The following is a 22,056-nucleotide window of genomic DNA, read 5'->3' as shown; positions in this document are numbered from 1 at the left end:
GGTGTCAGAGCAGAAACAATATTTTTAGTTGACAGATTGTGGACACAGGCTGAAGAAGAAACCTTAATCCCCCAACTTTAGGTGAATGATTACGATAAGTTAAATAAGTAAATAAAGTCAATGGAGTTACAATATATTCTATTTTTAACTTAAATGATACACAATTGTATTTTGTAAGTCAGACACAAAAAAAAATGTTCATTTGTATCATCTTGTTTTGTGAAACTCAACATTGTGTGGTAGTTAAGACAAAATTTGATAAATGTACACACCCACACATGAAAGCACATTTCCATAGAGAATAGACAGAAAACAATTTTTACGTTTTATTTAGGCTAGTACTTCCCTTTCAGTTAGGTCATATTAGGTCTTCTACTTTTTCAATAACAGAGCCCCTTTGTTTATCCATATGGATGACAACAAAAAGGAATTTAACTTATGAAGGGTGACACTTTATATACACACACGCACACGATTTGAGGGATGAAAGTAAGTACATCAAGGTAAATTTAGGCTCTTATTTGATACTGGTCTGGATGTACCCAGACCTATTTTCTTAACCATCTACACATGCAACCTACATATTGTGGGTTTCACCGAGCTGTCGTTTGGACATCAAACAGTCTTCTTTGTTTTTGGAGGATGAGAGAGGTGGATGACAAATTGGTGTGTGCGTGGGAGCATTGTCTCACCGTCTACAATGTTCAAAATCATGTTCACATCTGTACACGCCAAAATGGAACCAGAAATAAAACGTCATGGTGACCCGGGGGAAACGTCACAACACCTGGCATAAACAGACCTCAGCAGAGAGGACTCAGCATAAATACACACACACACGCGTGGTACATGTCTGCGTGGTCCCGCCCTTGCACATACACAGATACAGTCTCACACAAGCACTGTACACGGCACAAGAGGTCACCTAAACACACGGAGGAGAGCTAATATCTAGCAGGGAGCACCCGTACAGGGTGATAGGATGGGTTAAAATTCTTATTTCGACCGTCATCAGGTCACACACGCACGCACACAGTTTCAATCATAAAGTGACATACGTCTGAATGCATTTAAAACTCCATAAAGCTACACACCTGTGCAGAATATACTATCATGACTGTACTTAGTGTTGCTAGGGGAAGCCACCCGAATGGCGATATATGTTCAAATACTCTATGTAACCTTTTTTTTCTCTCTCTCTTTCTCCTCAAAATATACAATGATGTAATGCATTGTACAGACAAAACGAGACACGGTTAAGCTGGTCACATGTTCCATACATCAAAACATAAGAGCTTCTCTCCACAGGAATTTCTTCACAAGTGCAAAATCCAATGCTCCTCCACCTCCTTCAAAGTTTGCTCAGCTTCAGCAAGTCCACTTAAAGAAATCATTAAAAACAAAGAAAAAAAGAAACATTACAGAAACGTACAAAACAAACATCTCGAAACAAGGGGTTATAAATATGAAATGTGGGGAACGCAAATGTGGTCCAATTTCAGTTCAAACAATACAAATAAAAGTCCTTCATAGCATGTACATGTTTTTCTTCCAACAGGACAACATTGTTGTAATAATAATGAGAATATAAATACAAAATAAAAGTGGGCTGTTGCTTGCTTGTGGCCTCTGTTGAGGGTAGAGGACCATGGGAGGCTGGAGAAGAACACAAAGAGAGGGACAGGTGGCGGGAGTGGATGGGAAGGGGGAAAAGGTGGTGGCAGAGGTTGTTCACATGCCGTATCCAAAGTTGGCCTGCGGCGGCTGCCCGTAACCTGGTGGTGCTGTGTACCCGTAGCCGTAAGCCTGCTGAGGGGGCACGGCAACATTGGTGCCTGAAGTGAGCATCAGCTGTGGTGTGCCTGCCAAGCAAACAGCACAACGATCTTGACAACAATATTATAATGACACAGGTATAACTCAGGCTCTCTTCCATTTTCCTATTCTTTTTTTTCTCCCTCAAACAGTTGTGCTTTAGGATTTTTTTAACTGTACAATAGCTGACGCTTGGCAGTTAAGTACAAGCAAAAATTTGACAAACAAATGTCCATTAGTTCGCCTTCACTAGAGAGCGGCAGCAAACTTCACAATATGTAGCCACCATCAATTCACACTTTATCAAGTAGAGGCAGAAATGCACCATTAAGATGGTTTATAATATTCTGACTGAATCTGTGATTTGTTATTTTTTTTTAACCTGGCTGATTGGCTCAGAAATCCTGATTGCTAAAAGTTGAGTATTTTTATACAGAACAATACTGGTAAATGCAATCTTTTCCCCAAGATGAGCAAAGGGTATCTGTAATACTTAAAATTAAAACAATGTCATTTGTTTTCTGTTTAGTATATTATTCATTATTGACATTCTCAAACAGCTGAAGTTGGGAATCAGACAAAAATCCACACCTTGGAACGTTTCATTATGTTTGCATAAACACAGCTGAAATGGTAAAAAAGCAAAAGAAAAGAAAGCAATGTGGCCACAATCACATCAAAATCTTGTATGTTAACAGACGTGTATGCAGTTACCATAAACAATTGGTTGAGATTCTGTGGCTTGCTCCTCCTGTTTCCTCAGGGACTCGGAGGCTTCGAGCTTGTCCACCTGTGGGGAAGAACAGCGGTGGTATGAGAAGCAGCTTGGTGGTTTGGTAGCTTGGGCGGAGGCTTTCGAAGACGCCAGGTTTGTAACAACTGACCTCTGGGTTATTTCACTGGCTGAAGGATGGGACCATTCCTGACAGGCGGAGGAGATGAGCACCGTCCACATTTAAGTGAAAATGTGCAGCTGGAGGTCCTCCATTAACCCACTAAAGCCACTACAGTACAACTAGAGCGCTAAAAGCATCTACTGACTGTCTAACTTGTCTTTGTTTGAGGGACACACGGTCTAATTTGGGGTTACGGGGGGATATAAACACAGATTATGGCAATAATGGTCCCACCCATCCAGCCACCCCAATCATCTACTCTATGATTTGAGAGTATGTAGAGAACCAACCTGTCACCAGTACAAACAACCTCTTATTATGTATGGCTGCGCTAAAAAAAATCTAAGTGGACCTAATTATTTGTATTTTATATGTACAGCAGTGCTTTATTGTAACTACTGTGTACAGATGCATGTGTGGTATGATATTAAACAATATTACTGGTGCATTACAATTTAAAGCTACATAAAAAAAAAAGTATTGAGGAGAAAAGTGACAAAATGAGGGGAAAAGTTGAGGTGGACTGGACAGAAGTCATAAGTCACATAGACAACGTCTCCACGTCATCATTATGCTTAATGTGCGACATACGGAACGTCGCCACACTAAGACCCTGTTCAGTGCTGCTGTTTTGGTTGGCAACGGAGTTCAAAGGGGCTCAGAAGTTTACTATTTGATGTTTGTGTGTGGGGGGGGGGAAGTATTTGGGAATTGAGGCAGTGACATGTTACTATATTTTTTTCCTGATGGAAAACGGAATCGAGACAAAAACTGAGCATCACAAACAACAATTTCATGTTGGATGTATTAATTGGCCAGGTTGTTATTGATTAAAGGACAACACTACAGGGACAACTAAAAATTGCTATTCGATAATTACATTTACTACTACACTTAATAATGTATCCAACTAAAATAATATTGCAATTTTGGTCCTGGACAAAATATTTATTGACAATTTTAATTAGCCTCATAACAAACTAATTTCATCAAGACAAAACTTAGGCAGTGCAGAGTGTGTGCTTTATTTTATAATCTTTGGGTAAAAACACATTTCCTTTAACCCAAAGTTTTTGGGCTATATTACATTTTTGCCATTTTGCAATTGGAAGCAGAAAATTATCAGCAGGATTTAAAAGAATTCAGCAGCCAGCAAAACAAATTAAGAAATAATATGCAACTAGCACAATAGAAGCTTGAACTTTTATGAGGTACAGGAAATATGAGGTGTCCCTGTACTGGTACTGGGTTCTGTTCTCTACATACTGTGTGGTACACTAGTGTCAGTCAATCTGGTTGCGCAGGCTCTTGCATTTTGAAAAGAGAAGGGTTGAGAGACATGCGGAAGCAGTAGTTTTTCGTTACGTTCCACTTTAAGAATGCGTGAGAAAAGAGAAAAGAGAAGCACAGCGCCATTGTGGAGGGAGAGAGGAAGAGGGCAGACAGGATGCTCTTGTACAGCCACTTGAAGGTTTCCAGAAGCAGGCACAGCCAACAACGATGTCGCCTAGCCCGGTGCCGCTGATGTTACCGAGGGAGGGGCAACGCATGCGTGTTGCTTCACACATCATCATGTCGCTTCGCCGAGCACACTACCTGAGCTGCATGTTATTTGCTTTTTAAAGGTTAGGCAATTATGTTGGGAGGGGATGCTTAAAAGAAATAATTGAACACAAATTCCTCTCTGTGTACCCGATACTTGTTTTAATGTACTATTCAAGCACAGGATCAACTCAAGCATATAGTAGACAAGAGAAATACACTGGAAAATCTTTGGAAGAAAGAATTGAAACTCATTGTCTACCTGGAGGAAATGCTGTCAGCTAATAATAACAGGATGGTTTTGAGAGGGGTAGCTAAAAAAACAGTTTTTTAATTATAAGTCCTTTATAAGTATGTAAGAAACAGACCTGAAATTGCAGGTAGTGATCCAGAGTGGAACTTTTCACTTGCTGATACAAAAGAGGGATTGAAAGCTTAGATATATTTTCACTGGCATGGAGGTTTGTCTGTTTGAACTTACCTTCAACAGATTTTTATGATGGCCAAGTATTTTTGATGTAGTCGTTAAATATAGGTGAAACTGAAAAAAAACAAACTATTTCCTCAGATAGCATTGATTTACTCAACAGCGGTGAATAACAAGAAGAAGGGGTAAGGCTTTTATTGTGGGAGATGTTTACTAATGATCAAAGTAATATGAACTAGTTTCAACAAAAATATAAATTCCAACCAACAAATTTGTTTTGGGCCCTATTTATCATGATCTAAGATATAATTTTCTGTTTTTAAGTTGCCAATCTTTGCCTGTGAAGTCCTTTGAAACGCTTGTGAGTATACAAACAATTTTATTTTACTCTTGCAACCACTGTAGATTTAACTCCAATTTCGCTTTTGGTGGTAACAGACACAAACCCATTCGCATGTGCAGACATTATCTGTGCATGAGCTTCGATTGAAAACAAAATGGCATGTGCTCCATTCGCTATTGATGAAGAAACCCATCAACTCTTTTGTGACCAGGAAACATCTCCTGACATTTTGTGCAATTTTAGGTCTTCATAAACAACCTTGTTGACTTGGCAAACAGGGAATCGCAATGACAAGAGCGTCCAAAGAAATAGAGAGCTTTTGATAACTTTTTATTTTCATAATTTTCAAGTTTGAAGTACACTAAATTAGAATCTCTTGGAGTTAGGTAAAATACTACATCTATAAAAGGTGAAAAACAAAAAACGGGCAAAATATAAAAGTAAATTAAAAATGGTGGACTTCCTGTGAGGATCAATAATAATATTCCCTTTATTAGTCCCACAATGGGGAAATTCGAGATTCGAACCCAGGCCTCCTGGGGAGACTGGGTCCTGAACGCGGCGCCTTAGACCACTCGGCCATCCTGGCAGCCGCATATGACTCCAAGATTCTTCTTGGTTAGATACAAAAGCCTACCAATTTCCGCAGACCTAAGTAAAATTATAGCTGGGGCAGCGTCATCTGTTAGTTTTTTTTCTCCAGCAAAAAAAATTCACCCAACACAGTTTAACATGCTTGTCATGCATTTTTGAGCAAATTCAACTGTAAAGCAGATCAGGACAAGCATTTGTGAAACTTAGTGAAATCAGATATACAATCTATAGCCACTTGAAGACACTGTTGGAATTTTGATGAATAAATATTTTTTTCCTCAACATTGAGGCTATTTAAGGGACATGCATTTACTCAAATATTCATATTTCAACTGATTTCCATAATCTTTTTTTTTGGAACACGTCTATCATTTAGCCCATACAGTACGATTTTATGGGCATATGACTCGAGGAAAATGACCACCATCAGTTTTCTCTCTCTCTCTCTCTCTCTTTTTTGGGGACAATCCACACAAAATTAAATCCCTAAATTTCAGCTTTGCGATCACAGTCGCCTCTCGGCACACCTTTTATTGAGACGTGTCTATTAGTTATTTTCTGTTAGCTCCTTTAAATGGTCAATGCAACCCGTGTATAATTGGGGCAAACTGTATGGTAGAGTGTACAAAACTATTTGAGGAAATATGGTAAAGACCTTCCCAGCCAACAGCAGACGCCTAAAGATGTGATGTGAAGAGCCCCACTCTGGATTGTGGGGAAATAGTTAAGTGATCTAGTGAAGATGCAGAGTGTTGTACACATGAAAGCAGCATAGTGACAAAGTGGGAGGGGGAATCATGCAGTTCCTGCTAGTTTTACCCCTCCAAACTACTACAGGTTATAGGACAGCGAGTCAATAAGGATGATTAGGAAATGGATTCAACGTTCACCTTTTCCTTTATCGCATCAACCTGGAAAGGAAAGTCAGAGAGGCAACTTAAGGGAAAAAAAAAGCAAGTGGAAGTCTCTCACAATAGAAACTGACAGTGAGAAACAAGCAAACGGGATTTAACACTGAAAGGCAACACAAAAACACAGAGGGGATGCAGGTAATAATGCTATTTCTGATACAAATGCACACTTGAGGATACTTTGGTAATCCCAGTTTACTGATGTGAAACTAACTCACTACTGAGCAACTGGATGTTTAGTGAAGAATTTGGTCCCAGGTTTGGCGGGTTTTTATGCTAGAGTTGCAACTGATTACGGCACCGGAGCTCCCCGAAGTGCTCCAGTGTGAGTCTAATGGTGTATACTTGCTATGTTCTCTATTGCGAATTTGTGATTGGTTAAATGCAGAGATCAAAATGTGCGTATTATGCACATGACAATAATATGAGTCATAAAATTAAAAGAGTTACTATGACACAAATAAGGTTGATGATGCATTTGAAGCGGTCTTAACTGATAGCTGTTGAAATTATGGAGAGTTAGTTGTTAATGATCACGTAAAAGCTGCAGAAACCTGCTAGTCAATGATCCAATAACAGCACTGCTCTCACATCTGCTGCTTGTTAAGAACTCGATTTTATTCCATCTAACTTGAAAAGTGATTAAAACTGCCATGAATTTCCCGTGGAGCACATTTGTATGGGAAAGTAGCACGAGTGGATGAAAATCCAAATGAAAAAGGGTCTGAAACCAGTGATGGCACATGAAGGACATCAGGAAGATGAGCAACAAGGGAGCAAGAATTTTAGAGACTCTGGTGCAGGTGGAGAACTCTGCTACACCGCCTTATGTTAAACAGGATTTGCAACTAAAATGGTGTGGGTGCTGATGTCTAATCGCTGTTGGTACGAAGCAATCCAGCACTGGTTGCCTTGAAGGGAAACATTAATTCCAAATAATTCATCTAATAGGCCCCCCATGTGATAGTTTGCGAACACTATTTTCCAACATCTGGTTGCAAAGAAAAAATTTCCCAATGAAAGTGTTCATGACTATAAATTTCTTTTCAACACTTTCTTCTCTATAAATGATTTGAGATTTGAGTGTTTTCTTGTCTCACACCCTCATTAATATAACTACTGTATGTTGTCCTACCCAATTCACATGGGGTTTTATTTTTTTCATGTGTGAATTACGCACCTTACTGAGGTACTCCCTCATGACCTGGATGAAGTATGGCATGGAGAAGTCCATGATATTGTGCCTCCAGGCGGTCTCCAGCACCACGTCAGGCCGCAACAGGTCGTAGCAAGTGAACAAGCAAGCAGCAAAACACTCCTTCTTGTCCTCCTCCAAGAACCATGCAAGAAGTTCCTCGGCCAGTTCAATGTCTTTGGACTCGGACGCATACTGCATGGCGTCCTACATAAGGGGACATAAAAACGTACATGTTAATGGTTCCGCTGACACCCGAGTGAGCATATTGTGAGCGTCGCCACAAAGACCTTGTAGAGCTTGTCCTTCTTGCAGAGCTCAACACTTTGTTTCCAGCGATTGTTGCCCTTGAAAAGGTACGCTGCGATCCTTCTGAACTCGATCAACTCATGCTTCTCGAGGCCTTGGGCGAGCGAGATGTTGTCAAAGTTGTCGTAAGCATCAATGGAAGTGCGTAGAGACTGCATACAAGCACACAAGATTAAAACGATTTTAAGAACGAGGCAAGGATTATATTTTAATGACAGCTTCGACAACGGGAAGTTGCTGTGACTTTCGGCCGGTGCCGTCAGTGTTGCAAATGTGAGTCACTTGGAAAGTACAAACAGGCGTCAACATTTATTAAAACTAAATAATGACATAGCTAAGTTAGAGTGTAAGGCAATTCTTTCAGCCAGAGACACACCATACCGCATAGTCTTCCTCGATGATGAAGAGATTGTTGAGAGATTCATTGACAGATTTGTTGTTGTGATTCTGGACAGACCTCAAATATGGTTTAACCAGAGGTACTTGCTTCACCTGAATAATGAATCAGAAATGAAAAAGCAATTACTTAACAAAAAATAGAGCATATTTAAAAAAAGAAATGTCTATGTAATGCTTCTCCATGTCCAATGGGGTTGTAGAGGCGAATGTGCTTAAAATTAAATAAATTAATTAATAAAAAAAAAACACACACAAACAGCGGCATAAAAAGTGGAAGCCACTCACCTTGCTGAAAAAATTGACAGCACGTGTGTGATCCAGTCTTGGGGAGAGAACGATGAGCAGGTCATTTAATAATAATGGTTTGAACTCCAGATAAAAGTGGATGGCTTTGTAGTACAGCTCCACATTGGCCACCTAGAGTGAAAAAGCAAAGAATGTTATTATAGATGTAAACACTTCTTTGACAACAAGTTTGTTTCATACAACAGCCCTACCTTAGTGACAATGTCTTTAAATTGGCCTTCTTTCCAGGCATCGGAAGGATGGTTCATCATGGTGATGATGGCATTGTCATATTCCTCATATTTATCATAGAGGAACACCAGCTCTGCCCAAAGATGGGCCTGCTCAGCTGCCCTGAGAACCTTAAAATTCACATTAATAAATGCTATTGGATCATAACCAAGGCCTGTGTGAATAGTCATAGCATAATTACATACAGTCAGATTAATTTATCCCTTCAAGAACATGTTTCTTTAATTGTCAGTAAATATCTTTTTTTTTTTAATGCCGTTATTAAATGATGTGAGGATTCCCTGGGTATACCTTTGGAATGTTCACACGAGACCAGAAGAGCTCCAGGTGCTCCCTCATCTTCTGGGGTTTGAATTTGGAGTAGAGAATGGCCAGCTCTGTGAACATTCCCATGTGAGCCCGCTCCAATCCCAAAGCAGCCTCCAGCATGGTGATCAACTCCTCAAAGTAGCCGCGGTCCTGAAGAAATTTAGACAGAAACCTCGCTCAAACCTTTTCATTCATTATCAAGGCTAGGCTACATTTGGTTCGAATATATGGATTGTATGTGAAAAGGATTGTCCTGCTTTATACCTGGTAGTAGTTGATGAGTTCCTCCAGCTCATCGGCATGTACAACAATGTGCAGGCCGCACATTTGAGCAAGCCTAAACTCCTTCCCATCGACACATGCAAAACACACCTACAAAAGAGAGAGAATAGGACTCAAGCAATGGAGAACACTGTTTCCTTTCATGTTAATACTAGATAAAGGCAAAGATCAGGCGAGCGGTGAAATTTGTGATTCATCACCTCTTTCCAAGTGCGTGTGCTGTTGGCCTTGCGAGCTCCGTCCACAGCTGCCTGGTACTCTCCCAGATGCACCAGAGTGGAAGCCAGGCGGCCGAAATTAGACACATTGTTGTAAAGCAGTTTGGCTGCCTCATACATCTTATCGTCGTAGCAACGGTCACCCACCTAAAGGTAAGGACAGGAAAAAGATGAGTGATGAAAGAATAAATGGATAAGAAGTGGTAGATTTGGATGCGTCAGAGAACATACTTGTTGGATGTGGGCATTATTAGGTCCATTGATGAACTCCTCCAGCTCAGCAAGGCGGTTGGTCTTTGCCAGAGCAAAGATTAATTCTGTCTCAACATAGGACTCGCGGGCCTTCTTTCGAGCCATCTGCAGAAACTTTACAAGGTCCTCCCAGTTCCCTACACACAGCACAACACTTTTAACCAAAGTTACAGTCAAATTATTTTGTGTTTGAAATCTACACAAACCAGTATGCTTTCAAAACTCCAAACAAACATCTATGATTTTGGAGTTGGCCTTACCACTCTGAGCTGCAGCTTGTCCCACCTCCATGTAAGCAGAGGGGTCATCAGCCTTGATGTATGAGTCAATCGCTTCTTTGACCAGGCCCTTTTGTAGCTGGGCCTTTGCTAGCTGACTCCACACTGGAGGCTCATTGCAGCGCTCAGCAAACTCATAGGCTCGATCCAAGTTTCCAATGTGCTCAATAAGAACCTAAATAGAATAGAGTCGCATTCCAATACAATATAGATGCGAATGAAATCATGAAGCTTAGGTAAGAAAAGCATAAAAGTCACTCACCTGCACAGCAGATGTGTTGACATCAAATTTCCTAAAAATAGCAAACGCCTCCTCAAACAGCTCATTGCTTATGGCAATGTTTGCAATATCTGGGGCATCATAGTTGTCCAGGCGGTTAATGTACTCCATGACCCGGGTACGATCGGCTTTGATCGCTGTCAGGATGAGCAGATTCTGGAGGTTTCTAAAAACAAAAAAAAAAATTACACAAAGCAAGATGACCTGAGTGAATTTTTTTTTTTAGCTATTAAAAAATAAAAACAAAAAAGCAAGCACATCGCATTATCACCTGTGCTCGCTAAAGACAGAGTTATCCAGGACAATCTTCTCCAGAAGCTCAATGAGCTCATTGGGAAGGTCAGCTGTCATAAAAGCCTTCACTGAAACAGACACTTCCTCTGGATCCTGGGTCTCCGTCAGTGCAGTCTGGACAACCTGCATCACAGTAGGACATCAGGATTGCAGCACAACGTCACAACATTGATTAAAGATATTATAAGTGAATATGGGGGATAGGTCGCCGATATTTATGGGTCCATTCAATCGAATGAGAATGAGAGCAAGTCTCGTCTTTCAATAACCCCAATTTTGCTTTAGGATTGTAGACCATGTCCTTTTTCTGTAACAACCTGTGTGTTTCTTGACTGACTATGTGGTAGCCCTCAAGAGGAAAGTGTATATATTGAATGATGAGGCGAGCTCTCATTCAACCGAATGGACTCGGCATGGACCCACTCATTGAATGGATCCGGGGACGTGCACATGGCTCGCAAAAAGGTTTACCACAAGCTTTACATATTTCATTCATAGGCACACATGAAATTGTAAATATGGTTAAGGTTTGATATAAAACATATGTCTACAGTAGCCGCTATTTTATTTTTATGCAACGGCGGGCTCTGTCTCGCTCCCTTAAAAGCAGGAAATGGGCGTGTACAGTAGAGTTCCTTGACATGATGGAAAAGGGGCTTTAGATGCACCCTGTTAAAAAGTGTTGGACAACATGCAGTGAGTTCTAACCCTTCGCAAGACGTAAAGGTGTTTACAAGGTTGGGGAAGATTTTCTACTCTTTTATACAAATGACTGGAAGATGTGAAACCTGATCGATGAGTGGTCTTCTGTAGTTGTTGGTTTCCAGCAGCACACTTGCCCACAGCTCGGGGTTCTTGCGGCGCACAAGGTAGCGTGACAGACTCTTGAACAGCGAGTTCTCATTACACACCTAAAACATTTAACAAAAATAGGTGAGAAATGAACAACCATATACGACCAAATAATACTTTTGGCCTTCAATAACAACAACTCACATGAATTAGTTCCTGGTCACACTGTCCTCTTTCATAGGCCACACAGGCCAGGTGGGGGTCTCTCTTCTCACAGTATTTGCCCACTACACGGCTGTCGTAAAAGGGGTTCTCCCTCAGGAAGCGCTCGGGGTTGTTGTTGCTGTCTATGTAAATCTTAGCCAGGGCATTGTGGGTAGCAGGCTCCTCACAGCCTTCATGTATACGAGCTTCCAACCAAGGGAGTAGGAGCTTCAGCCTGTTGGGAAAAATACATTTCCAAATCTTTGTCAAGTTACATGTTTTACTTTAGGAAAATCTCACACAACACCACTAAACAAAAATGTCACAAAAAGTAATATAATGTATCCCAAAATGAGGATGATCTAATCTCAATTTGCTGACAAATTCAAATTTGAGTTTAAAGTGCAAAATCTGGGAAGAGCATTACATTTTTCTGCCTGCCACTATACATCACTGGCATAAATAGACACCAAAAAAATAATTCTTTGTAGGAAATAAACAATTTTCAGATCAATTGAGTGAAATGTGACAATATCCTGCAGAACATCTGATGAGCTCACATGGCAGTGGTTGGGAAGCACTAATTTAGGGACAAACTGTTCTTTCAGTGCATGTCCATCAGTTTCTTATCTTACCGATTTCTCTTCTCCACTTCAGCAACTAGTTCATCTGTAGAAAACTGTCCTCTTACAACCATGATCAGGTTTTTAATCACATCCTCGGCACAATCAACATCCAGCAAACCTCCAATGACCACAGGGAGACGACTTGGGTTTACCTGAAGAAAATCAGAAATGCTTGGAGTCAGATTTTGGTCCTATAGAATGTAAATGATGACTTACAAGCTCAGAACAGGATTATACCTTCTGCACATAGATCTCAATGTATTTCTGCAGACTGTTGCGATACAAGTACAGGACCAGATCGTGGACAAAATCAAAGCGGTCGCAAACAATGATCAATGGCAGTTGATCGGTTAACTTGGCTTCCTGCAGAGAAAAAACAAATAGATATATAGCTATGTATATATCGGAAAGGTTTTCAATGTTCGGAATATGCAGCTTGCAAGCCATTTTTGACCTTGAGGAAGTTCTTCACACGCTCAGGGTCATAGCAGTTGCTCTCTCTGCAGATTCTTTCCACCTCTTTGATTTGGCCTGTCTTGCAGGCCGCCTGAATGTATTTGAAGTGAACCTCTGGGTCTTGGCTGAAGTTGACAATGGAACCCAAGAAGTAGAACAACCCTGAAGGACAAAATCATGAGACAGGGCGACCAGAACATTTTGTTTGCTGCTCTATCCAAAAGTAACTCAACGTGTACCTTCAAAGCTCTTGAATGACTCAAAAAGTTCAGTAAGGCTCTGAGTGCTGAGTTGCTCATGGTACTTGGAGGCAACCTGAACGCAGATCTGCAGGTTCTGGCGGATGTTGGCAGAGAGCATGGCCCGAAGACATTCCAAAGAGTCCTCCACTGATAGGGAGCCAAAGAAATTGACTAACCACTATAAGGGTACAAATGAGTGACAATTATTATTCTGTAACATATTAGATCAGAAGAATTTTTTTTTAAATGTTTGATATTGCCAGTGTACCTCTGGGTTGAGGAGGTGTGTGTGCACCACAGCTCGCTTAATGTCATATAGATCAGTATAATGCTCCAGCGCCCTCTGCAGGAGACCAGCCTTTTCGCACAGCTGTGCCACATGAGCACGGTCATAATGAGTGAACATCTGGTTGCCCAGAATAGCATCTGCTACCTGAAAAAAAAAATCACCAGAGGATTTTAGACACTTTAAAACACTTTTTATTGTTCACATAAACGAGAATTCCGATAACAAAAATGAATGCAAAAATAATTTGATTCAATTCTAAGTGGTTACTCATTCAATGCCACGGTAATTACAATTACTGTGCATGAATATTTTCTTCTCATGTATTTATGTGTTTATATACCTGTGGCGCATGGACCAAATTCATTTCCAGCAGACGTGTCTGCAATGGTCCTTCCATGGGCCTGTTGTTCTTCAGGGCATCCAGCAGAAAGGACGTGCATTGCTGGATCAAGTTGTATTCCATGAACACATCAACAATCTAGACATAAAAAGAAAAAAAAATCATCATTTGGTTATTAACAAAACTATTTTACCATTGTCATGAACACAGTTTACTTATTCAGTACTGGATGTTTATATAAGGCAAAAAGTCAGGCTACCGATGTTGCGGCTTCATTTATTTGTAAAAGACAAAGATAAAGATAAAGATGTCTTTATCTTTATCTTACCGATGTTGCGGCTTCATTTATTTGTACCTGTGTAATGTCAGCAAGAGGCTCTTCATCCTGCACCAGCATCTGGGAGAACTGAAGCCCTTGTTCAGGGCTGATCCGCATTACATTCCGCAACAAGAAGATCCAGTCTGGAGTGTAACCCACCTTACACATACACAAAAAAAGATTATTATTTTGCGACTTTCTTGTACAGTCAAAAAGAACATCAAAAAAGACGAAGAAACAAACCTTCTTGGCATACAGTACAATCTTCTGGAACTGGCCAGTCTCAGCAAAGCATTGAATGACTTTGTTGGGGACATTTGCTCTCAGGTAGACACTGAGGGCGAGTGTGGGATCCACCGACTTGACCAGGTCTCCGAGCTCCTCTGAACACTCCAGCTGTAAGCAAAGCAGGACAGATAAATCTGTCAAGAGAGCGCTAAAAGCCTATTCCGGTAGACAAAAGGACCGCCTGCTATAAAACCGCCAAGTGAGCACAGACCTTGTCTTCTTTCAGCCATTTCTCCAGCAGCTGTTTGCGGCCTTGCTGGAGGACCGGCCTACACAGCTCGAGAGATTCAAACTTATTGAGCTGGCCTTGATCCAGTAAGATACCAAAATACTGAAGCAATGGTGATCGCTGGCCTGGTTGAGCGGGAACACTTTGGAACCTGCGGATGGTGTCTGGTGTTCGCAGTATACCCTGGAGAAAGACAGCCAGATGGATGACTGCAGTAATGAAATCACATCGCAGTGTCCTAATTAAAATTGAGGCGTGATGTTGGCAATGATGAATGTTGTGATGTTACTGAAGGTGCCAGAGTCAGAGGCGCAATTAATGGAACTATGGTTTTGCCTGAGGTAAAAAATGTAGCACTTGACTGTACCTTGGGTGCATTGGCTGCCACTTTGGCAGCATCTGAGTAATTCCCAGCAGCAAAGAGCGTGTTAAACTTGCGAGCAAACAGCTCCTCAGCACCGGCAAGGTTATTGCGGACAGCCATACGCAGAGCCAGGTCTGGGTTCTGGAGAACATTGGTGATGTAGGGAATAATGTTCTCCTCTTCCACACATACTGATAACACCTGGGAAAGAACATTTTGGACTTATGAGATGCATATTGTACTCATAATTCTTTCCATACAGCTTAATCCATTGGACAAATGACTCATTTATACTGACAGTTCAAATTCACATGTGAGAACTTGTGACACATTTTGTGAGCACAGTTGACTAAGCTTTGCCTGGTGGAGGTGCAGGTGCGATTTAAGAGCAATAACAAGATTAGACACCAGCCTGGACAAGCTGAGCTCTTCTGCTGTCCCCATCTCACTAAAAGTGCTGCTACGCCATGGTACTTTGCAAATCTTCTAAATGTCATTGAATGGAAACGAAACCCAGGCTGGCTGCATGGAAATTTGTCAAATGAACCACTGAGCCATCAGTAACCTTGCAAATCTATGTAAAATAAAAATAAAGAAAAGGGGTCCAAGCACTAAATACCTGTCCTTTCCTGTTGACCCCAATGATACCAGCAGTTGGCTCATGAGGGGCAGTGACAAAAATGGTCTCCCCACTAATCCTGTTCATGTAGATGCAGGTCCCAGTTTCTAAGTCGTAAAGGTGGATGTAGCCATATTTGGTGATGAGAAAGACGACATCTTGCTTGGAGCTTATCTAGAAACACAAAACAATACGGACAGAATTAGAATGCCTGTTTGACGAATCTACATTAAATTCACGTTAGTACAAAAAAATAAAAATAAATCAAAGGTTAAAATCAGAACACGGCAAAAGACACATAGGCCAATAAAAATGGCGTACCCTGCGCAATAGCAGGGCACCTACAGCCTAATGCAAGTTAAATTCAATATTTTTAAGAGATTTTAATTCCATTTGAACTTAAATTTAAGACCACTTTCACATTGTTTCTACACAACAATTTACAATCATAAAAATCCTACTTATGTGTTAACATTTTTTTAAGATTTTTGAAAGATTAATTCAGGACATTTTAATACAATTATTCTTAGATTTATGCATTAGATGCCTTTTTCAAAACTTTTTAAAGATCCGTAGGAACCCTAAATAATGCAAGTTATTTACATAAACAGGTTTAGTTTTTAATATTTCATACCTGCATGGCAACAGGGAAGTCATTCTGGGCTTCTGGAGGGAAAAATACATCTACAGCCTTCTTTGGAAATGGCTGGTTCCCGGTTGGGGGAGTGCCAACTTCAATTATATGGAGCTTAAAAGAAAAGCAAAGAAACAATAAGTTACATTGAAATTTGAAAATGACGTGTGAACCAGACGCATGCTTACTTTTCCACCAGCCTGTCCTCGAACAGCAAAGCAGAAGAGAGTCGACTCCTCCGTGTTGTCCTCCATCTTGAATTGTGCAAAGCCGGCAGCATGACCTTCAATGGGCTGGGAAACCTTCCTGTCCACCGAGTACAACTGCATTGCTCCAACAACACGATTTTGCTAGAGAATATAAACCAAAACAAAACGACAACAAATGGATACATAACTTCAATTAAATTAACAAAAACGCACAAGGTAGAAATATTCAGTATATGCATGATACACTCTGGCATGTGATGTGGTTAAACTTCACTGTGGAACTACCACACTAACTCCAAATATAATCTTGTAAATCACAATCCTCCCACTGGAGCTTTATTAGAATTTTCCGACACAATACAGTACACTGAACAACAAAATGCATATTGTCTAGTCTAATCAACTGACAAATGCGGAATAACACCATGTGGATATTGTCCGAATGTCCACACTATACCCTATATAGTGAACAACTAAGGGGTCACGTCATTTTGTAGGGTGTGGTGCAGTCAAATTTACTCAAAATGCACTTGGAAAAGTAGTGAGCATCGATGGTCATCCAACATGTAAATATTGGCACACAATGCATTAAAAGATGTATACTGGATACACAGATGGAGGGTAGAGATGACCACACAGTTAATACCTGTGCTGAAATGCCGATTAGAAGTAACCATTTCTGTTTGGCGTCAGTGCGATAGTTGATGATCTGACAGCCTGCAAGGCTGGAATGACGGTCAAAGACTTTGATTGGCTGAGAGTCGCCCTCCATGCTCCAATGGTAGACAGCGTTGTCTGTGACCAGGGCGACAGTGTTGAGGGAGATCCACTTCCAGAAGGTCACATCATCTGTCATTGTGTGAGCCTTCATCTTGCTCTTCATTTCAATATTGAAGATCTGCAAGGTCTTGGCCGCTGAAAGCGTTGGATGCAAGGTTAACGTTAGTTTGGATTTTTTCTCTTTTCTTTTTTACATCACACACTTGTGAGAAATGAACTATTAGTTGTATTTAAAACAGAAAATGGAGTACTCTAAGCTACCACACATCACCCACAGCAGACAATGGGGGGAGATCGGGAGAAAGGGACAAATACCATTTGGGAATACTAAATTCCAGTTGTTAGAGTAGGTAGTCAGGGTTTGCTTTCAGTGACATGAAAGCACCATACAACAAGGCAGTGTCAAATCAAGAGGCAAGACCAACAAAAGGGCAACCACATAGTGGTAGATCTGCATTCAGTGCATTGACATGTTCACATTCATGGCTGAATATGCAAACTACTGGTATGAAGTGGACAACCCGCCCAATTTATGGCTCAAGAGACTTCTGCAAACTGTGTTCAGACTGACAAAGCACTGCTTACTTCTAGGTCTCAATACAGATATTTTCGTTGGTGTTGCTGCAATGGCCTTGTTGGGCACACTCCACGGACAGGCACATTCATTTTGTTTCCGCTGCGGTCATCATACCAATAAGGATACGACTGTAATACATTCCATTTTAATTAAATTAAAAATTTAATCCTGAATAGAAAGACTTGTGTCTGGATCGGGACCAAGATTCCTTCTATGCAGATCCAGACCTATTATTATATTATTTTGACAAACACTTTTGGGTAATTAATCGTATTTTAACATGGACGGCTTTGAGCTAGCTTTCTTATACACTCTTGAAATACACAGACCAATTGCGTGCCTGCCCACATGACATGACTCTCTACCAGTCAAATTGTTCAACATTCAGAGCAGCTTTATGAGTGGAGCGCATGAGGGTGTGTGTGTGTGTGTGAGGCAGGCAAGCGGTGAGGAAGAAGCAAGTTCAGTGTAAACATAATTTTGTGGTTTAAAACAACAAAAATGATTCCATCTAAATTATTCTGCAAACGTATTTTATTAAAAAAGAAGGCAGCAAATCAAAATGCTCACTCATTTTTCTTTCGTTTTCCTCAATATTTACCAAGTATCCGTCGACTTCTTCAAACCATTAATCTTTAAGCAAACTTTATTTTTAAACAAACAGTGCTTTTTTCTGTCTGAATGTCTTCTTAATGCAATGGCAAATACAACTGCTGAGATTCTGGATTTTGTTTTCATTCCATATACACAAAACAAGAAGCTGATCATCTTAGATAAGGAACACGAATGAGAATGAAATTCTAAAATGAAGGAATTAGATTTTGGATTAGGTCTGAATGCAGATTTGTAAGAGGAGAGGAGACTACAAAGCACACAGACATGTAATGATGAGAAGGTGGCTGGACAAATGCACCAACACAAACTAATTTGTTTTGTTCAGGAATATTATCCGCAGTGTTCTTTAGGGCCATAAAATATACATCATTTAGCTCCAAACTAATCACCAGCGATTTGTAATGTGCACAGTATATGAATGAATCATTCAATAGTGATTTTTTTTTTTTTTTTGGTGGGGGGTTCCACATTATAATGTGATACAGCTAAACAGTGGAAAGCCCAGAAAAACAATGACTGGCTCTTGATAGGGGAAGTCAAGTCCAATGTTTTTTTTTTATAACTATATGCTATATGCACACCCACTAGTCTTAAACATGGTATCATGATTAATATTGCATTTGTGGAATATGAATTAAGTGGAAAAATCCAGACTCAGAAATATATTAACACTGATACAAAGATATATATTTTATTTTGAGTCAAATAGTTCTGGTATATAGCACAACACTCATGTATTTATGGGTGTTTCTGTCCCATGAAAGGTACTAATATAAAAATCACATATCATTTTAAATAATAGTAAAAGTAGTAGTAAGAGTAGCAGTAGTAGTAGTAGTTGAAAAAAAGAAGTATTTTAAGAATATTCTAGAGGTCCTGGCTAAAATGGCCCGAATTTATAAATTGGAACTCCAGAAACTCGATTAATGAGAATGTAACTCTCCGTTGAACATGTTGGAACAACAGAGAAATTAGAGAGGTAGAGTAGCGAGTGTTTTTATCTAGAGAATAATTTTTCACCTGGAAATTGACTTCAAGAGAATATAAAAACTCTTCAAAATTATTTTTGTTTGCTTATCAAATAAATATTAAATGCAATTTTTATTTTTTGCCAAATTAAATAATTCAATAAAATTAATGACGATAATATTCTATGTGTTGTCCAGTACAATGACTACTTATCTGAATCAAATTCCAAGTCTGTATGCGGTGTAATAAGCCTAATAAAAAAAATAAAATTCATTAAAAAACACTAAAAACTTATAAAATGCCAGGCTTGTGCTTTCAGATCAAGCATTCATTAAAACTATGACCAGTATTGTGCATTCGTGTCAAGACAAGTGCATACAGGAATACACTTTGACAACTCATGATTTGTAAAATTCAACTCACCGTCTGCAAACATAAGAAAGCATTAAGGAAACGAAAAAAAGAGCAAAAAGAAAAAAATAGACAAAGCATTCATGACAGCATGATTTTTTTTGTACCATCAATTTTACTGAATAATAGCATACTGTAAATTCACAGCAATAAAACTGTGCATGAATTACACTATTTTATGTCTGGACAAACATATGAGGTGTCCTATATGTCAACATCAAAATGGCAGACAACAGAATCAATTACACAGATGACCCGTGTGTACAGAAAAAGTTTGCAATCAAGTCGTAAACTATTTGGGTTTGAATTTAAAGGAAAATCTATCAATCTTCTATAAATTAATGAACCATTGGGGGTGGAATTTACTTACCTTTTAGGGCAATAACTTTGCTAGCAGGGTTCATGATGGCGCTGTCTGCAGAGATGGGTCTGCGGATGGGGTTGTTGGGATCGGCCATGTCAATAATGACAACCTGAGCCTGCTCACCCACCTTCTCTCTTATACAGATGAACTTATCAGACTCCATTGTCAGAGTGCTGAATCCAATGTTGGCCGGGTTGATGCCCAGGTTCTGGAGCTGGAATATGAAGAGAATTTGTCTTAGTAAAATTTACATTTATATATATATATATATATATTTATATATATATATATATATATATATATATATATATATATATATACATATATATATATATGTGTATATATATCTGTATATATATATGTGTGAATATATATATATATGTGTGTGTACATATATATATATATATGTGTGTACATATATATATATATATATATATATATATAAATGTGTATATATGTATATATATATATAATACATAAAACTCATATGCATTTCTACCTAAGAGGTATGATTTTTTGGAAAATATGCACGGCTCAATTTATTAGCGCCCAGAGTTTTTATTGTGGATTAGATAACATTAAGTATTGATGGCAATACGTTATTCGATGTTATAATATAAGAATGTTATACCAGGGAAAGGCCTCACAATTAGTGTGCAAAAAGCCAAACAATGACTTGTACAATTTATATTTCAAACAGAGGGTTCCGGTTGATTCAAGTCAGTGAGCATCTTAACACGGCTTCGCAGCTTCTTGCTTGACTCGTCCTCACTGACATAATGGCTAGAGTGAGATTTTGACACCTCAACGTCTTTTCAAATATGTAAAATGAAGCACGATGACTAAACGCGTCATTTTTATTCAAATTCCGAGTGTAGCAAGTGCCTTTCAATGAAGCTGCGATTAGATGACGTGACTGCTAGCATCCCTCACGACACATTAATGACGGTACGAGCGAACATTTAAAAATGAAGACGTGTGCAGTTCAAAATCATAGTGACGGAACGCTGAAGGACTGCGAAATTGTTTAGTAAATTTAATTGTCAGTTTTGCAAGCGTCAGACAAAGTGACGTCAAAATGTGAATTGGGTGCGCGGTGTCATCGGTAAAATGAATAAGATGCTAGCCTTGAAGGCTATTAGTTAGCTGCTGCTAAACGGGGGAGGGGAGGTCATTCATTTACTGCGGGTATTGACGTTAACTCGGCAAGCGAGCTGTCAAACAAACTCGGTTTGTTTGAACACGAAATTTTAACGGTTGCGCGTTTCTAATGTGCGTACATACCTGTAGGTGCTCCTGGAAGCGTATAGGCAGGATTTGCGACATGGTGTTTTCCTCGGTGTTCTCCAGAGTGCTGAAATGGTAGCCGCCGTGCTAGCTAGCAGAGCAGCAGCACCGCGCTAGTTTACGACGTCCTTACACTACGTGTAGGTCGGAGCGAGTCCGCGGAGACAAAAAAAATATATAAATGCACTGCTCTTAAAAGTGCCACTCAAACGTCGCGGCCGTAAAGATGCTCAATGCGTGAGAATTTTAGTTGGTGCTTTCCGCACTGCAAGATGGAAAGCGACTGTGGCTACGGCTGATCTCCTGTCCAAAATCCGCAATGGCGGCGGAAACGGTTTTGTGCGGCTTCCCGATCCGGAAGCATCAAATCAGTCCTGGCAGGATACTGTCTGTAAACCCGAGCTTATATTAGCATTTTTCCCCACTTTCGTTCATTCTTTAATTACATTACGCCCACAAAAAAAAATCACACTTTTCTGTTAACTTTGTCTCGTGTGCATGCCATTCTTTATGACCGTGCCAATCATTGCAGTTTGTATCATCCATCCATCATCTGAACCG

At 39.9% G+C, this 22,056-nt stretch overlaps 1 protein-coding gene across 3 annotated transcripts; it reads right to left on the bottom strand.

Annotated features, from left to right (window-relative positions):
- Nucleotides 1-313: 313 nt before the first annotated feature.
- On the bottom strand, nt 314-21,836 carry LOC148333540 (clathrin heavy chain 1-like). 3 transcript variants are annotated; one of them, XM_088299889.1, is made up of 34 exons: nt 21,493-21,836; nt 20,215-20,422; nt 17,139-17,407; nt 16,472-16,633; nt 16,284-16,397; nt 15,650-15,823; nt 15,034-15,231; nt 14,649-14,849; nt 14,393-14,545; nt 14,186-14,308; nt 13,831-13,968; nt 13,470-13,634; nt 13,199-13,379; nt 12,958-13,121; nt 12,741-12,866; nt 12,513-12,655; nt 11,878-12,112; nt 11,670-11,792; nt 10,859-11,004; nt 10,570-10,753; nt 10,290-10,482; nt 10,009-10,166; nt 9,760-9,924; nt 9,542-9,649; nt 9,260-9,427; nt 8,929-9,078; nt 8,717-8,848; nt 8,414-8,524; nt 8,014-8,184; nt 7,709-7,930; nt 6,508-6,528; nt 2,700-2,737; nt 2,530-2,605; nt 314-1,862 (listed from the first exon to the last, which is right to left on the bottom strand). In XM_088299889.1, exons 1-33 carry the CDS (start codon nt 21,532-21,534, stop codon nt 2,575-2,577), a joined length of 4,917 nt encoding a protein of 1,638 aa, XP_088156015.1. In that variant the 5' UTR covers nt 21,535-21,836; the 3' UTR covers nt 314-1,862; nt 2,530-2,574. The 3 variants fall into 3 exon arrangements, with proteins under 3 accessions (XP_088156015.1, XP_088156013.1, XP_088156014.1); XM_088299887.1 differs by lacking the exon at nt 2,700-2,737; XM_088299888.1 differs by lacking the exons at nt 2,700-2,737; nt 6,508-6,528.
- Between the last annotated feature and the right edge of the window lie 220 nt (nt 21,837-22,056).

Source organism: Idiotropiscis lumnitzeri, chromosome 7 (assembly GCF_059441095.1).
Source record: "Idiotropiscis lumnitzeri isolate Australia: NSW breed Sydney's pygmy pipehorse chromosome 7, RoL_Ilum_1.0, whole genome shotgun sequence".
NCBI lineage: Eukaryota > Metazoa > Chordata > Actinopteri > Syngnathiformes > Syngnathidae > Idiotropiscis > Idiotropiscis lumnitzeri.
The sequence above is the reverse complement of the archived record's forward strand: the minus strand, read 5'-3'. Positions and strand labels throughout refer to the sequence as shown.

Excerpts from the sequence above, each read along its gene's own strand:
- LOC148333540 (XM_088299887.1), bottom strand. The coding sequence starts at position 21,534 with ATGTCGCAAATCCTGCCTATACGCTTCCAGGAGCACCTACAG. Across the intron at positions 20,423-21,492 it reads GCTTCCAGGAGCACCTACAG|CTCCAGAACCTGGGCATCAA; the intron begins GTATGTACGCAC and ends TTCATATTCCAG. Across the intron at positions 7,931-8,013 it reads AGAAGGACAAGCTCTACAAG|GACGCCATGCAGTATGCGTC; the intron begins GTCTTTGTGGCG and ends CCCCTTATGTAG.